General features: G+C 38.9%; 1 protein-coding gene across 3 annotated transcripts in view; it reads right to left on the bottom strand.

Moving 5' to 3' along the window:
• Atp8a1 (ATPase phospholipid transporting 8A1) overlaps positions 1 to 17,889 on the bottom strand; it is a 255,642-nt gene that overhangs the window by 39,010 nt on the left and 198,743 nt on the right. For all 3 annotated transcript variants that reach the window (XM_008827209.3, XM_008827210.3, XM_008827208.3), the window contains 4 exons: positions 10,383 to 10,457; positions 10,173 to 10,295; positions 6,291 to 6,369; positions 2,165 to 2,226 (listed from right to left, as the gene is read on the bottom strand). In XM_008827209.3, coding sequence (XP_008825431.1) covers positions 2,165 to 2,226; positions 6,291 to 6,369; positions 10,173 to 10,295; positions 10,383 to 10,457 — 339 coding nt within the window. The remainder of the gene's footprint in view (positions 1 to 2,164; positions 2,227 to 6,290; positions 6,370 to 10,172; positions 10,296 to 10,382; positions 10,458 to 17,889) is intronic.

The following is a 17,889-nucleotide window of genomic DNA, read 5'->3' as shown; positions in this document are numbered from 1 at the left end:
TTGCCTGCATGTATGTGAGTGCACCCATGTTGTGGAGTGCCGTGGAGGTCAGAAGAGGGCTTCAGATTCCCCTGGAACTGGAGTTAAGGACGGTTCGTAGCTGCCATGTGGGTGCTGGGAACCGAACCCGGGTCCTCTGCAAGAGCAGTCCGTGCTCTTAACCACTGAACCATCTCTCCAGCCCCTGTTTTTAATTTCTTTTTGAGATTAAAACACCAAATACAAAACACTTAGAATAGTGTTCCCATTATTATGATCTATTTACAACTACAAGTAAAAAATAATTGAAGTAGTGAGAGTCAAGGGAACTCTGGGCACTTGGAATAGTTTGTGGTACTGGAAACACACTGCTTTCCTGGCACTGTGACCACCAATGCCCACAGCATCCAGTCATACTTTGAGGGTTTGGGCATAGTATGTGCTTAGACAGTTCTCAGCAGGTTTGTAAAGTTAAGGTAAGGGGACAACTGGATTTCTTCAGCAATGTATTTGGTGGAAAATCATGATTAATATCTGTAGACATAAAACTCACTAAAATGTAAATATTAGTTAGCTTAAGCTACTTAAAAAGTTCTAGTAAGTGATAAAATGAAAGGAAAACACTCCCCAGAGACCTGAGACTTTGAAGTGCCCTCAAGAGACATCCTTCACATGTATGGTGATTTATTTCTACCTTAGTTAAGTATTTACACAGCTCTGTTTTTGCATTTATGCTGTAAGAGAATAAACCCCTCAAACATGTTTTGATTTTCTTTCACTCCTTCAATGGGAAGATGCCATTGGAAGGAAAACCCCCCCAGATTTGCCTGAACCTGAATTCCCCTGGTTCAATGAATGTTCTGCTTTCATGTCTGCTGCTGTGATAAAATACCCTGACAAAAAGCAACCCCGAGGAGGAAAGACTTTACTTTGCTTATAATTCCAGTCTAGCATTCAAGGAAGCCAGGGCAGGAACTTAGAGCATCCACACTCAAGCAGAGGAGAACAAACGAACAGGTCCTCGCCTGCTCAGTGCTCAGCTGGCTTTCTTCACTCTTATAGTCCAGGGTCCAGCCCATGAATGTGCTGCCTACATTTACAGTGTGTCTTCCCACTCTTGATTAACAATCAAGACAATCCCCCAAAGACATGCCCACTGGCTAACCTGATCTAGATAATTCCTCATTAAGACCCTTCCCAGGTGATTCTAGATTGTGTCAAGTTGAGAGTGAAAACTAACTAGCACACTGTGTGAACTTAATTTTCTATCATTCAGCTAGTCCAACATTTGAGATTCATAGACATTATTTTTCAGTGCTCAGGACTGAACCTGGAACCTCAGGAATGCTAAGCATGAACTCTATTCTGAGATACACTCAGGCTCAACTGACAGTTGAATAACCACATCACAGTTTTTTAACCAACAGAGCCAGGAACACCAACAGCCAGTTGGCCACACATTGTTCACACAGAGGCTGAAGAGTGAGGAACATAAGGAGTCACAGAATTCAGAGCTGAAGGTAAATGTGTGTCAGTGTCAACTGTGTGAGCAATTGTTGCTCTTGCCTTTTAGTATGAGTGCTTTCTGGCTCCAGACCCAGGTACATACTGTGTACAGAGTTCAAAGCTAGTGAGCACTGGCAGGTGTGGGGAAAAGGTCCCTTAAGTCTGGAGGTTGCTCTCATTTTAGTTACCATGAGCCTCTAGAGAAGTGACTGGTTACATTCTCAGGAAACACCAAGGATACTTTGATGACATTTGTTAACATTCAGGAAATGGCCATGAGATAAATTTGAGGAGAAAGTTAAAATAAAGACAGAATACTGACAATAAAAGTAACAGAAATCTTTTAAAGTCAGTGAATCTAACTCACATTTTAAAACTTTATTTAGAGCAAGTGTGGTGGTATATATGTGCTTTATAATCTCAGCACTTGGGAGGCTGAGGCAGATTTTGAGTTCAAGACCAGTCTAGGCTTTATAGTGAAGTCTTATCTCAAAAAAAAAAAAAAAAAAAAAAATCTTATATAGACAAGCTTTTAATACTCCAAATACTTTATTTCATTTTTAAAGGAAACTGTAAACAATCCTCAAATCTAGTCCTGCCACATTTAAATCTGAAGTAAAGCGATCATAGATGAAAGGCTGCGGTTTTATATGCAAATAAGCAAAGAGCCTGTACTCACAGTGTAAACAAAGTTTCCCAGAAGCAGGTAATCAGAGGTTTTCCCATTTCCAAATACCGTCCCTGCAAGAAAAGCGGAGACTTGTTAGGAAGGAAAAAGAAGGAGGGTCCAGGAAAGGGAAATCAATTAAAAATACGAACAAAAGAAGAGGACCCTAAGTGCACACAGTGGGGCCATAAATGAAGTGGATCTTAAAGATCATACTGCTGTCCAGTCTCACAAAGTTGTTGCAGACAGGCTACAAATTCAACACAAAATTCCAAGAATCAATATGAAGCAGGAAATCTGACTTTCTAATCAATTCTTAGAGTCCATAAGTAAAATAAATACACATATAAAAGATGAACTAATCATTTGGAAAGCTTAAAGCTCTGAGCATTAAGACACGATGTGGACGTGATACTTTGAATCCTGACACAGGTGGCTGTCAGCAGAGTCAGTGAGGGTCATGGGAACCCTCTCCCTATCTCTCAATAAAGCTGTTAGCACAGAACCAAGAGGGATGCATAAAAAGCCATGCTCAGAGGCAAGGAAGCACCCACACAATGCCAGGCACACAATTCTCTGAGGGTCTGGCTGAATTTCTGAGCATAGTTTAAGTCTTTCATTATTCTAGGAGTAGTAAACAAACATAGCTTTAGATGAAGGAATAGCTAACAAACAGAAGTTATCACTGACTGACTAAAAACAATTGAGCAAATATAAAAAAGTGACTGAAGAATGGAATTACTAGTATTACTGACAATTTTGATGGCTTTGGTATATGCAATACAGGGTTTGGGTACCGACCCAGCATTCATTCAAAGCCCAGTATCTAAGGACAAAATATGTGTGAGTAAAGTATGGATGAGGCGAGGGAGTGGGGCCGGGCTCTGCAAAGGTCAGCCCAGCTCTTCCAGCCATTGTGTCAGCCTGGCTGCTCCTCAGCCTGAGGAAATTTGGCTCCTTTAGGAAAGGTGGCCTGAAGCTCCCCATCCTGGTCACACAAGATATACGGCAAGCACCAAGTGTGCTGCTGTCTGAGGCGAGGAAGCAGCATTGGATGACTCTGGTAAATCACTTGCTCTCATAGTTTCTGGTCTTCAGACTCACTTAGAAATCACTGAGGGTCTTCTACATAGTTTATAGCTATCAGCATTTACCAAATTAGAAATTAAAACAGAACATTAAAAAAATCTGTATTTTATCTAAAAATAACAGTACTAAATCCAACACAGTCATATAAACAGATTTTTATGAAAAATAACTATTTTCCTAAACAAAAATGAGTGAGAAAATTGGCATTGTTTTACAATTTTATAATCTCCTTAATGTCCAGAATTTAACAGAACACAGCTGGGCTCTCACATACTGTTTTTGTTAAAATATATCAGAGAAATCCAGCTTTGTAGAGATATGCATGAGGTTATTGTGTGTGTGTGTGTGTGTGTGTGTGTGTGTGTGTATGTGTACGTACATGTGAGTGCATGTATTTTGGTAACATTTTCCAATAATTCTTTGATTATACATCAAAATGCAACAAGTAGTTTCTTCCAGAGATAGAGGTGGATATTTTAAAGGTCAGTTGCCAATGTGGAGTGTGAAATCTATTGGTCACTTGGTGCTTTTGTCATGGTTCTTTTACTCAGGCAGGACTGTAATCCTGTGGAGGTCAGTGGCTCGACTCATGAAGCAAACAGGACCACAGAACACCATTTCCCACAAAGCCCCTGTGCTCTGGAATGCAGCAGGCATGCTTTGATGGTCACCCATCAGAACATTATTGAGACACACCTATGTTCAAGGGTAGATAAAAGCATTGGGCTTAAATCTTCTTCAAAGACAACCTCAAATGGAACTGGGCTCATTGCAGCAAAAAATGCAACGACACTGCCATCATTTAAGTCATGGCCCCAGGAGTTTTAGCTGCCACTGTTTTTGTGTCAATAATGACAAAGGCAAAAATGTCTTAATAATAGTATAAAAGTCTATAGATACTGAAATTTGGACCCAAAGGACTTCTAAAAAGTTTTGAGTCATATATAATGTCTACAGACAACTCTGAGAATTGCTCCATCAAAAAATTAGTCATTTTATATAGTATATTTATATATTTCTGTACTCCCATACTTTTGAACAGAATGGGCCCCACAGTCTCCTAGTCCTTATTTTAAAATGGGGAGAAAAGGGTAAAAATAATTACAGAGCCCTTAACATCAAATTGGTTAAACAAAGTTTATGCTATATACAACTTGTTCCTTAAAGAAAAAGCCAGATGTTCTCTAGACTTGGCTGGATTTGGATTCCACAGGCAGCAGCTGCTGAGGACAGTTAGGCCGATATAGGCTGTTTCCCAGGAAAATACAGTGTGGGATCTGGCATTGCTAAAGTATATTGAATGCTGTTTGGTTTGTCTTATTATTGATATTATATTTCCTTTTTCTATTTAGAATGTTGGAATAATTGTTTAACAGATTGGTGATGCCTTGTGTTTCATTCCTATGTTAATTTTACATTTCAAAAGATAACTTTACTAGGTGAATTTGTGTAAGATCAGGACATCCTGATTTGTACCCTGGACTGATATTTCATTCTTCTAAAAAGCAGATACAATGTAATGTCCACCAACTGATTAATGGATCACTAGAGCGTGGTGTATCTCTCTATACAATGGAAGAGGACTGAACCAGAAAAGGGAATGAAGTACTGATTGATGCGGCAGAGTGCATGAGCCAAGCTCACTGATGCAATTCCATTTATATAACATGTCCACATAGGCAAGTTTGCAGAGATAGAAAAATTAGTGGTTTCCAAGGGCTAGGAGGAGGTCAGGGAAACAGGAGTGATTGTTCATGGCTACAAAGTTTTTTTTCTGGGGTGATGAAATATTCTAGTATTATATAGTGGTGACATTTGCATAATTCAGTGGATGTACAGAAAAACCAGTGAATTGAACATTTTGAAATGGGGAGTCTTACAGTGTTGAATTATACATTAAAAGGAAACAAAGTCATTCTTGTGACCTTGAAACTGAGCATCATTTACTACCTTGACTAGGACATTTCCCTGTACTATTCATTCATGCTGTGAGCTTCAGCAATCCATCCACAGCTCACTGGGTACCTATGAGAAGCTAGGCACTGTTCTGAGCACAGCAAGCACCACTGAACGGATAGCCTGCTGAATCTCAGAAGAGGAAGACGATGCAAAGAGGTAAACACATCACATGACGGTGGGGAAGTGCTGGCAGAAACAGGGAATGAGAAGGCAGCAGGGTGCTGCAGCCATGGGGCAGGAGTGATTTGGGAGGACTGGGAAAGCCTCTCTGGACATATCTGGGGACAAGTAAGAAACAGTCTGGAAGCCCAAGATTTTGTTGCCTTGGGGCACTTGGTCTGGTTTAAGTTTTACCAGGGTTACTCTAGCTCCCTATGGAAAAGAAGTGGTAGACAGACAAAAGTCAAACAACCGTAAGCATGTAGAAGGTGGGTCTGCCTGGACTTAGGAAGGACTGACAGGTACCTAAGTGGAGAATGAGCCCAGGCTGGCCTGCTCTGCAGTGCCTCAGGGCAACGTCTGCTCTGGGACTCCCAAGCACTAGGATAGGCATGATAGACATCCTTCCTAGAGTGGTACTTCATCATTTTTATGCATGTAGGTCCTATCTTTTTTAAACTGACAAATAAAATCACTTGCTCAAAAACCAGCAGAGAAAAAGTGTATGCTCCAAGATGAAGGGGAAATCACATTAAAAATCTCATCTGTAACATTGGCTTGCGGCCACTTGAGAACACTAGCATGTCTGATTAGATTCAATCGAATGTGCTCGACACATAAAATATTAGCACTTATTATCTTCACACTATGCATCAATAAAAGGAAAAAAAGTGTCCTCAAGTTTAACTCTCGGCACGTTTGAGAAACATGAGAAGTAAAGAAGAAAGGCTTTGCATAGATTAAATCACGTGGCTCCCAAAGGCTTAATAAAAACCCTTTACCGTGTGCACAACTTATGGATGCATACATTTTAGATGAAGGAAAATATCATGAAATGAAACACCACTGTAACCTGAACATATATGGACAATGGGTTAGCTTTCCAGCAAAGCGGAACCCCATCTCTTAGCATTCATATCTTCCTACTTACCATACTGAAGGGCTTTGAGTGGAAACCAAAACAGAATAACTGAGTGGAAGAGGCCATTCAAACAATGAACCCAGAAAACCTGAGGGAAAACAAGAATCCATGAGAACCATTGGTGATAAACTTGCTCTGTGACCTCTGACCTTTCTTTTTATCTATGAACTAGATCCACAAAATGTGTTTCTGCTGGGCCACCACCGTGAATTAATAGAGCTGACAGACACTTTCTGCCTCTTAGACTTTCATGGGCCATTTATTTATTTTTATGTTTCTCAAAATGTTTTTTCAGCTTTGCGAGAATTTTTTTCCTACTTTAAAAAAAAAAAAATCCAGTATCAAAAGTTTAAATTTCTGCCTTCAAAAGAGAAAAAAAAAAAATCTTATAATAGATGCAGATCCTGAAATTCCTTACATGGGGGGGCTCTTTTCATAATTCTAGAAGAATAGACCTTTAAATGACCCAAGTTGGGGAAATAGGCCTTCTTTTTCCTCTCCTATTCCTAGTATAAGTGTTTTGGTGGTGACAATTTACAGTGCGTTCTTCCCGCTCTTTCTTGTGATAGAAATACAGGTATACATATTATATCAGAAACACTAAGTCTAACATTTAGATTATATATTCATTAAAATAAGATATTGTGAATATATCTGAAGTTTCCAAAGGCTTTTTATAATTGTTTAACATCTGTCAATCCCAAGTTTCAAAAATCACATTACCCATTTAACGGTCATTACTTTTTATGTTTTATATATTAGGAACAAGAGAGCAGGAATCATTGGAAGTTTCTTTGTAACATGAATGTGAAAGATTAAGTTATAAAAAACTGCTTAGAATCCTTATGACCCTCTGAACAGTTGTAGTTCTGTCATGTAAAAGCACTCCTCATAAACAAAGCTTATGTTAAATAAAATTGGCATGTATTAATAGTTTTAAGCTGTTCAAACAACAGATATTAAGTTGCCTGCCTCCCAAAATTTTCCACTGTGATCTCAATCTCCTTTGTTAGTTCACCCAACCATGCGGGATTGTATGATCCAATTTACACTCCAATACATTACACATTTGAACTTGTGTTACTCATTAACCTTTGCCGCTTCTCCTCACCGTGCCATTACCACAAGGTTTTATTTGACAGAAAGCACAGGTGGGTGCAAGAAAAATTAGTTCTACTTTTCCATTTTCCTGACTGATACTTATTGTCACACGCTAATCCTTTAACCCCTGTCATGACCTCAGAGCCTCTGACCCCTTTTACCATAACAAATGCAAGCCTCCTCATTCAAGGCAACAAGGCTTCTACACTTGGGACCCTCGGCAACCCCTGTGTAGACAACTATGCATTTTGTAACCACTTGTTCCTGAATATTAAAACACTTTGGATGGGATTTAATCAAACAGTCCCATTGAAATCATTTGAAAAAAATAGCCATAATCCCTGGAAAAATGGTTGGCAACCTGAATATATAAGCTATACAAGCTATTCAAATAGATATGGGAAATGTATTACTTAGTCGAGCTGATCTGGTGATTTTCTAAATGTCTGGGATCTACAGATAATGAAGCACTTTTTCAACAATAAAAGATAGAAGGGAAAAGTTGCTCTCTTATTAACGTACATGCTACCCTTATTCCCTGTTCCTGCCATAGAACTGTGCCCATGTTGTCCTCTGTGAAGGACATAAATAGATGTGGCTTTGCAGGAATGACTGGGTAGTCCTGAGAGGGTCAGTGTATACTTTCGTTCCAGAGTGACATGGCCATATTTGTGGCTGGGAAGTTAACTCACGAAATAGCACCGCAGAGCCCAAACTATGGTAGACGGGGACCTGCGGCTGAGCTTGATACAAAGCACTAGGCTGGTGAGAATTGTTAATATACTAGCCTGCACTTTCTTGGCTCCCAGATCACTTTTTCAGGGAAATAAGAACTCATGGCCACTGTATCCGCCTTGACTGTACCTTTTCATCATTTGAAAATGTCTAACACAGATAATGAAAAGCATGTCAGCAATGTGGGTAGAGTCTGATACAAACTGTGTGTCATAAATAAAGAAACCATAAAACAAAATATCAAAATATTCAGACACATTACAAATAGTCATAGTTTAAAAAGATACCACTAGAAATATATTTTAGAACCAGTGATATAAATTCAAGAATGCCTCAGTGTGCTTGCTATTTTGATTAACCAAGTTCAGTTATGTTATGTTCAGAATAAGTTATAAACCAAACTGATCAGGTTGCATGTCTGTATGTAGCCATCCATCCATTCAGCATGTTCACAAAGACCAAGTCTCAGGGAGAAAATAACCTCTCAGAAATAAACTCAACACTATCATTTATGGTGTGCAGCATGTGGGCACAGAAACAGCTTTTTCACCCTGTTCTTGGTATCCTGAGATTAAATAGCACCAGAGAGCTTTATAAATGAATAAATATTAAAAGTTTCTAGGCAAAATGTCCTAAATTAAAAATTCTGAATTACGATTATGTCTCTTATCAGGAATATACTAATAAACACACAATTTTTAAATGGAAATAATTCTGGGAAAGTGTGTTTACGTCTGTTGATTTTTTTTTACTACTAATTAAATATACAAATGTTAGTGTTTCAAAATGTTATCTACTGTGGTTGTTGCAATATTAAATGTTTTGCTGGGGTTGGGAAACCTGAATCATTACCAAATACCAGTATGGAAACACTTTAGAATGTATACTCACAAAGAAGTAAGCTATGCAGAAAGTAAGATATCTTTTGTTGGTGAAATGAACAAATGCACAAGAAATGACAACGGCCTATGATTTGTTACATAGAATACAAAGTCAGGCAATGGAATAACCCTGGATGTCTATCAACAGACAATGGATAACGAACACATGGTACATTAACACAATGGAATTTATTCAGTCAAAAGAAAAATGAAATTATGAAATTTGCAGGAAAATGGATGGAACTGGAAAATATTACATAAGTGAGGTGACCCAGGCTCAGAAAGACAAATGCTGCATGCTCTCTCTATATGTGGATCTTTGTTTCTATTTAAAACATGTGCATTTAGGTGGGAATGGGTGTAGACTGAGGTGAGGAAATAGAGAGGAGGAGGCCCATGAGAGGGGGAAAAGAGGCTTTAAGGAAGGGGAGTGGAGAGGATAATAGAATATGAGATATGGAAGTGGGAAGGGAAATACCCTGATGGAAAGGGACAAATAGGGAAGAGGAAAGAGAGATGGGGTGCAGGAATGAAGAGGATGAGCCAAACTGAGCACTAGTGAGCATGTCATAAGGAAGCCTGCTACTTCGTATGCTGAAGAAGAAGACGAACAAAAGAAAATATAGCTTTCTGGATAAATTAAAACACAACACAGGCAGACTACAATTTCAGGTGACATGTTCGATATTTTCCTCTTGCATTTAAAATTTTAAGATCTGGAAGTACTGAGCAAACATGAAGTTACTTTCCACAGACTATAATTTTTTTATTATTATTTTATTTTGTGCATATGAGTATATTGCCTGTATGTGTAAGTGTTCCTGTGTCGTGCAATGCCCGGGGAGGTCAGAAGAAGGTGTTGGGTCCCCTGGAACTGGAGTTATGGATGGCTGTTAGCAGTCACGTGGGTGCTGGGCATCCAACCCGGGTCCTCTGCAAGAGCAGCCAGTGCTCTTAACTGTTGAGCCATCTCTCCAGTCCTCATTCTAATTTTGTAACACAAAAACTTCAAACCAATCCAACTAATGAGGGCCCTTGTACCTCCATAGCAGAACCTTCTAGCATTGGTCGCACTGAAGCTCTCTGGGGCTGGCACGTTCTCGGTTATGGAGGGCTTCACACTTAGAGCAACAAAGAAACCCTTCTGAACAGATGAATGGGTACCAGCTCCTACCTTGGTGTTGAAGTCCAGAGCGTTCTGAGATGTTTTATACAACTCAGGATACTTTAACATGTTCTCCTTTCTGCACGATCTTTCAAATATTCCAAGTGTTAAGGGAGGCATCGCTGTAAACATCTAAAGTGACAAGCCAGTCATTTCACCACAAAGCCAAATGACAGGTGACTCTTTATCTCAGAGGATTCTCAAATGTACTCAACTTACCACATTATAAAGCCCTATACACCATCTTTCAAAGAGGATCTGTCCAGAAAAGCCATTGACAAAGGCAAACCAGATCTAGGAAGAAAAAAACCCCCCAAACCCTACAATTAGGACACAAAAATATTCAAAGCATTGCTTAGAAACCACTGCACACCCAGCATCACACAGCAGCAAGAACAACGGATTATTTTCAGGACCGCTTCACAGTGCCACCTCTTTGCTTTACTTTTGATTTGAACGGATGCTTTCATTTAATAGTTGCTATTTGAGCCAGAATTTGTTCTACCTGCCAAATCAAAACAGCGCTCAATGAACAAGCAAGCAACGCAGATTAAAAAAAAGATACCACCTTGTTTCTCAATGTGAAGATATTAACATGTCATTAAATTGTGACAACTTTAATGACCTTTTCAAAACCCTTTTCAAATAAGGATGTAGGTAAAGATTACTTTTTACTATAAGTGTTATACTTACTTACTCAGAAAATAATTTCCTATGATGATAGAATCACCAGTTTTTCTGCCTAACTTGAATAGTTCATATAAATAAATTTACAAGTTTGCTTTACTTGAGAGCAACTGCATATAGGGTCATATCTTACTCACCCCCCTCGATGTTACAAATGAGCATTTTCTCAAGTTCTTACAGGTCCTTTAAGATGCCGTTAATGGATGAAGAACCTCGGCAGTGTGGCGATTTAGCCTCGGTAACAACTTTTGCTATTAAAAATGATTTCTAACCGAACCCTACACATATATTTTTTCCCCTTAGGATAAATTCTTAACGTAGAATTAATGGGCTAAGTACGTTTTCTTTTCTTTTTGTCTTTCTTTCTTTTACAGCTTCTTAACAATTACTGCCATCGGAATGCTAAAATTTAATTCACATATTGAAATATTTTAGACTTAAATTTTAATGCTTGTAGAAAATCAAATCTTGAACTACTGGAACATGTTTATATATGCTTTATAATTCTCTTTGAAAGAGAAACCTTAACTTAGGAAACAAGGGTAATATAGAGTTTTATTAAACACATTTAAAACACATATAAAATTAAAATGACTATTAGCAATACCTTGAATAAAGAAAGTACCAAAAAGTAAAGCCAACCTAAATATAATTAAATATCAAGTTGACTTGGAAAAGTAAAAAGCCTGGCCCAGTAAGGAGATTACAAACACACAACAACCGCAACGGCAGGGGAACGAAGTCTTGACACAGGGCTTGAGAGAACTTTGTTACACTTCACGTTTCATTTAACCTCATTATAGAAGCATGAACTGCTACAAATTCACCATTTATCAATATGTGCCCCTGCTGGCCTCCCTAGGAAGTTTCCATACTCACCCTGGTCTTCTTCCTTTTTCTAGCAGGAGGGGATGGTTGAGCATGTGTAAGAACTAATGTCTGCTTCATGAGATGGAAAAGAAAACAAAGCTGGAGTGTAGGAAAAAAATCAGTCCAGATTGGGTCTGGGATGTAGCACATTAAGGACTACAACAAAAGCATAGTGATCAGAGTCAAAGCTGGAATTCTTCCTGGCTTTGCTCAATGTTTGAACATTTGCCTTAAACTGGGAGCCGGATCTCTCATAAATATAAACTCTAAAAGAGCACAGCATCTCCTGGGGAACTCAAGACTATTCTTTCCTGATGCATGTGTGAAGCGACGACGGGCTTTAATGCCCTTGACTGCGTTTATGTGTTTGTCTTTCTTGAGTTGTGAACTCTGTCGATACATATATGTGTGATTCTGGGTACGGCCATCCTTTTCTGATGGTGACTGTAATCTACTTCAGTAATACATTTTAAGAAGCTCCTTTGGATTTCTTGGATATGATGGAAAAACAAGGACTTTTTAAGGACAAACTTTTAGTTTTGGCCTCTATAGTCTATGAAGTCCAACCTTACATTACTGGGAAGTAAGGTTGAGGTTCTCTGAATACCAAATCAGTCTAGTGGACATAATCTACATCAAAGGCAATAGTTTTAAAAGCATTTTCAGCCATCAATATTATATAAAAATTTGTGTTAATAAATCAGCATATGGTCAATATTTATAAGAGTAGCCCTCTAGCTTCTTTGCACATGCCATTCTTTTTTTAAAAATTTTATTTATTTATTTATTTTTATTTTATATGTACATGTGTATTGCCTGCATGCCAGTAAGTGCACCCGTGTCATGCAATGCCCGTGGAGGTCAGAAGAGGCTGTTGGATCCCCTGGGACTGGAGTTACGGACAGTTGTTAGCTGCCATGTGGGTGCTGGGATTCAAACCCTGGTCTTCTGCAAGAACAACCAGTGTTCTTAATCACTGAGCCATCTCTCCAGCCCTGCACACACCATTCTATATTAGTCAGAACCACCAGGTTAAAACTTTATGCTCCTCCCTTAAGTCAATGAATATATATAGAAAATTTCAAATTCAAAATAACTTGCAAATAAACAAGTAACGTAGTTCAAAATGTACTTTGAAATACATAAATGAATTGTGTTACAACAGAAAAATTTAAATGGAGAGTTAACACATTTTTACCATTTTAGTTTTCCTACCAAAAATTAGGTGAAACATGTTCAGAAATTTTCTTTTTCTTTTTCTTTTAAGAGGATGGAATGTGTACATAAGAACAGAACTTGCAATACAATATTTACATCTTCACACAAACATTTTGGTATTCAAAGAGAAAGTCTTTAGCAGGAAAGTAGCCTATCAGAAGGCCAAGTTCAAGCTGGTCCGAGATTTGCAATGAAGCAATATATTAGGAACATATTCCATGCTATTTAGAGAGAAGCTGAATTACTGTAAGCACATGAATTCCCTCCTTTGCCATGGATGCAAAAAGCAAGCACCAGGCTCTCTGGGGTGGAGCCTAGATTATTTAAATTCACAGGAAATCCCTTTCCCAGCACAGCTTGCTGGGAAACTATCACCTTATTGACTTGAATGAAAGCTTCTGGACATTAGAAACACTACATTGTTTGGGGGTCTGAGCAGAAAACCTACATGCGACTAATCATTTTTAAGAAAAAGGGTTTACTTTGCTAGGAAAGAATCAGAGGATTCAGAGAAAAAATTCTTTTTAAAGGGTGCCAATAATTTAAGTGAACACCTAGAGCTGCTGCCAGCGAGCTACCCGGAAACAAGAGCTTTCTACCGCCACCTGCTGAACCTATTTGTGTGGCTGTAATTTTCAGCCGTGGAAGAACTCACCAGGACTATCCCTGACAACAGAATGATGGAAAAGCAGGTTTTGCCGATAATCTATTAACTCTTAGGGGTGAGGACTGTTCCTTTAAGAGAAGAAAACTTCAGACCCGCTTCTCCTGGCATTCTTTTCCAAGTTCCCCTTCCCAGCAGAGGCGTGGCAGCCAAAGCTCCACAGACATTTTCCTGATGGAGCACTTCTGCATATTAAGCAGCAGCTTACAAATCATCAATGCGTTCTCTGCTCCCACGCCTGATCAGCACAAAAACTGAAAGGGGAGATTCGAGACTGGCAGTTGTCCTCGCTAGAGACATTCAATGATGTGTTTTCTGCCTATTCATTCTCAGTATTGACATGAGCCATTAACATCTGCAGAACTTGTTTTAGCTGGCAAAAGTTGGGTATGGGGGGAACTGACTGCAAAGTTGAATTATATTCAAAATACATTTCCATAAAGTGCCAAAAGAAAAACAGAAATGAGGTTTCCAGGAAAGTTTCGATCTCACGTCCTTTTTAACATGTTAAAAATGTGATCAATGTTAAATATCTCATGAAGAGGCTTTAAACTCAAAGCCAAGTCAAATTTAGGACTAAACGACCACAAATAAACAATGCTGGGTTTCAAATAGAGCGTGTAGACTTAGTTTTCACTTGAGTTTAACATATTTTTACTTTTCTCACAGCTACATAAATTTTGCATCCTTCACTGTTGTCAATTTGGATTTTAAAAGCAGTTGCTGGTCAACTAGTCTACACTTAAAATATATATTTACTTAATTTTTAAAAATGATACTTTTGGGGCTGGAGAGATGGCTCAAGGGTTAAGAGCACCAACTGCTCTTGCAGAGGTCCTGGGTTTGACTCCCAGCACCCACATGGTGGCTAACAATCAGCTCTAACTCCAGTTCCAGGGGAATCTGATGCCTTCTGACTTCCTCGGGCATTGTACTACACGGGTGCACTTACACACTTGCAGGCAATACATTTATACACATAAAATAAAAATAAAATATTTTTTTAAAAATTATACTTTTATACACAGGTATATGTCTGACTGGCTTTAAATTCTTGGCTTAAAATCTTTAAACGTCTACATAAATAAAATGTATTATAGTCTTCTGAATATCAATGGTTTAGGTGAGAATATGTAATTAGAAAGTAATACATATTGAGGGGATGGAAATAAAAATAATTATTTTAGGGAAGAATCACAAATTTAAATTTGTATATAGAACAAACATTTTTCGTTTTTTTTTTTAGATAGACTCACTAGGTAGTCCGGGGCAGCCTGGAACTTGTGATCCTCTGCCTTAGTCTCCCAAGACCTGGGATTACAGGTATGTACCATATTCCTGACCTCAAAGATTTTTTAAAAATCTCATAAATTATTTTGAACATTGCATTTTGTCCTAAAGCACAGATTATTCCAGACCAAACCAGTAGTAATCAACAATGTTTATGTTTCCAAGTATTTGGTTACTTTAGTTAACATACTTCAAAATTAAGTTTCAAAATACGAATCTGACTCATAATAAGGAGACAAGAATTCTGATAGAGGCAGCTGAGCCAAATACCTAGCAGTTCCAATCAGTAGGGCAGATGTGGAGCCTACTGCTTCTCTGGTATAAAATATGGATCTTAATTCCATAAACGGTTAGGTCATGTCCTTCTGACAGATGCAGAGGAATGGTCCATAGAATAGAGGGCAATCATCTGTAAGGGGCTCTCAGCAAATTTGTGAGGGTGTGGGTGGGTCCTAGCAAGAGTAGAAGATGGAGGGTTTTCTTTACAAGTTACTGGGAGCTCCTTGCCACATTCCACAGAGCTATTAAGAGGCATGTGAAATTCATTATTACATTATTTCATTACAATAAATAACTGTAATTATTATCCAATTAGAGTTTCATTATTACAATAAAGTTTCTGATGATCTATTGACCAAACATTAAAAAAAATGTAAACAAGGGTGGGCAAGATGCCTCAGAAGCTAAAGACATTTGTGACCATGCCTCACCACCTGGGATCAGTATCTGGAAGGACATGGTGGAAGAAGACAACAGACTCCCACAAATTGTCCTCTGGAGCTGGGCTTCCTGGCACACACCTTTAATCCTAGCACTCGGGAGGTGGAGGCAGATGGATCTCTGTGAGATCAAGGCCAGCCTGGTCTACATAGCGAGTTCCAGGCTAGTTGGGGCTCTAGGGACTGCCTCAAAATACTAAAAGAATTTGTTCTCTGCCCTCTACACATGTGCTATGGCATGTGTACATGTACTCCCCCATACTAAATAAATGTGAAGACAATGTAAACGATGAATAATCAGCTGCTCCCTTATCTACCTGCACTATGAGCCACAGAGCACTTCCTCCAAACTGAGATGTGTTGGGAGAGCAAAGTATACCAGATTCTGAGCACTTAGTATGGAGAACGTAGAATATAAAAAGGACTAAAAGATGAGTGCTTCTTTACATAGTGAAATGGCATTATTGTTAATATTAATTGGATTAAAATATGATATAAACCCGGGGTTGAGTTTTGGCATTTTGCTAATGTAGCTCCCAGAAAATTAAAAATTACAGATGTGGCTTCCATTGTATCCCACTGGTCAGTTGCTGCAGGACAGGAACTGTGCTTGACTTACGTTGCAGCTGCTGGGCTAAGCCTGGTGCCTGGTGCCCAGTCAGTGCTGCCAAAATCTTTGCGGAACAAAACACATGTAGAAGTAGTACTCATGACCCAAGTTTTCATTTTGTGTGAATGTGTTTGTGTGTGTTTGTATGTGTGCAGGTGCACATGTGTCTGCCTGTGTATATACAGAGGTCCACCTCAAGTGTCACCCCATAGAAGCCATCTGCTTTTTTTAAAACAAAACAAAACAAAACAAAACAAAACAAAACACTGTCCTGGAACTCACTGAGTAGGCTCGGCTGGCTGGGGATCTGTCTGTGTCTGCCTCCTCAGAGCTAAGATTACAAGCATATCTCCCCATGCCTGGCATCTTATGTGGGTTCTGGGAACCACACTCAGCTCCTGGTGTTTGCAAGACAAGTACTTCACCAAGCTAACTTCCCAGCAGAAATTTTCATTTGAAGATGATGCCATATTTGATTCATGGAAAGGACACAGGAATAGAACATTTTAGAGAAATTCCTTATCTAAATTCTTGTTACTTACCAAACTCAGAAAACAAAACAGAGCTGGATTACAAGAGATACCTGTGTATAACAGATCTAAGACAATAGACCTATAAGACAATACCCAGAAGCCTTATCTCCCATTTTACTTCTGTCATCCCCCCTCCCTCTTTTCTGGTCTTTTGAGACAGGGTCTCCTTGTAGACTTAGCTGGCCTGTAACTTGCTACGTCAGATCAGGCCTCAATCTCATAGATTCGCCTGCCTCTGCCCCCCAAATGCTGGGTATAAAGGTGTGTGCCACCACACCTGGCTCCTACTTTTCTGTTTTAATTTTCATTAGTTTTCTTATTTCTTTTGCAGTATTGGTTATCATTATTTTTCCACATGTGCACCACGCCCCTCAACAGTATACTGTTTCCTTTTATAAATTTTTTGAACTTCATAGTCTTTTAAAAAGAGAAACATAAAGCCTAAGCAAGTGATGAAGGTCTCTCTAGGTTTGTTATGATATATAAAGGATGAGACAAAAATAATATATACAAAATCTTAAAAGTTCTAAGGTCATAGCTTTGTCGACTAGTTTAAGGAAGAAAATATATATCTAGTCAAGGTTTATGCTTTATCTACACAGCATATAGTAATTAAAAGTACCAGGCTGGTGGAACTAACCTTATTGGATGTTTAACAGCCATACTTTGAGGCCTATATTAATTTGGTCAGAGGGACTTAAAGGGCAGTTTTTGCCCCTTGCCCTCCAAGGTCGACTAAGTTCCAGGGGACTATGGAGCATCTCTCAAAATGTTCTTTAACTGTGGTGAGTCTTCTTGTTCAGAGAGGTCATGGAGACCCCACCAGATGGACTTGAACCAGTGTCCAGTCTACAAAGAGTAGGGTCAAAGCATAGATCCAGTCTACAAAGAGGAGGGTCAACTCAGAGGAAACGTTTCCTCCATGCTTTCAAGTGAAGCCATCCATGGTCCAGCAGGACATTTGACTTATCTTCACATAGATGCAACTGGTAAAAGAAAGGATCCAGGGGCTCCTCCCAACCCATGTGATCCCTGAGGAACAGATGCTCAAATGACCTTAAGTGTAAATATAAATTGATTTATTTGGGCCAACTGTATGGTCTTAAACACCTAAAAGGAAAGTATAACCAAAGAG

This window comes from Nannospalax galili, unplaced genomic scaffold, assembly GCF_000622305.1.
Source record: "Nannospalax galili isolate Female #2095 unplaced genomic scaffold, S.galili_v1.0 scaffold772, whole genome shotgun sequence".
Classification (NCBI taxonomy): Eukaryota; Metazoa; Chordata; class Mammalia; order Rodentia; family Spalacidae; genus Nannospalax; species Nannospalax galili.
Note: the sequence above shows the minus strand (reverse complement) of the source record. Positions and strands in the feature narration are given on the sequence as shown.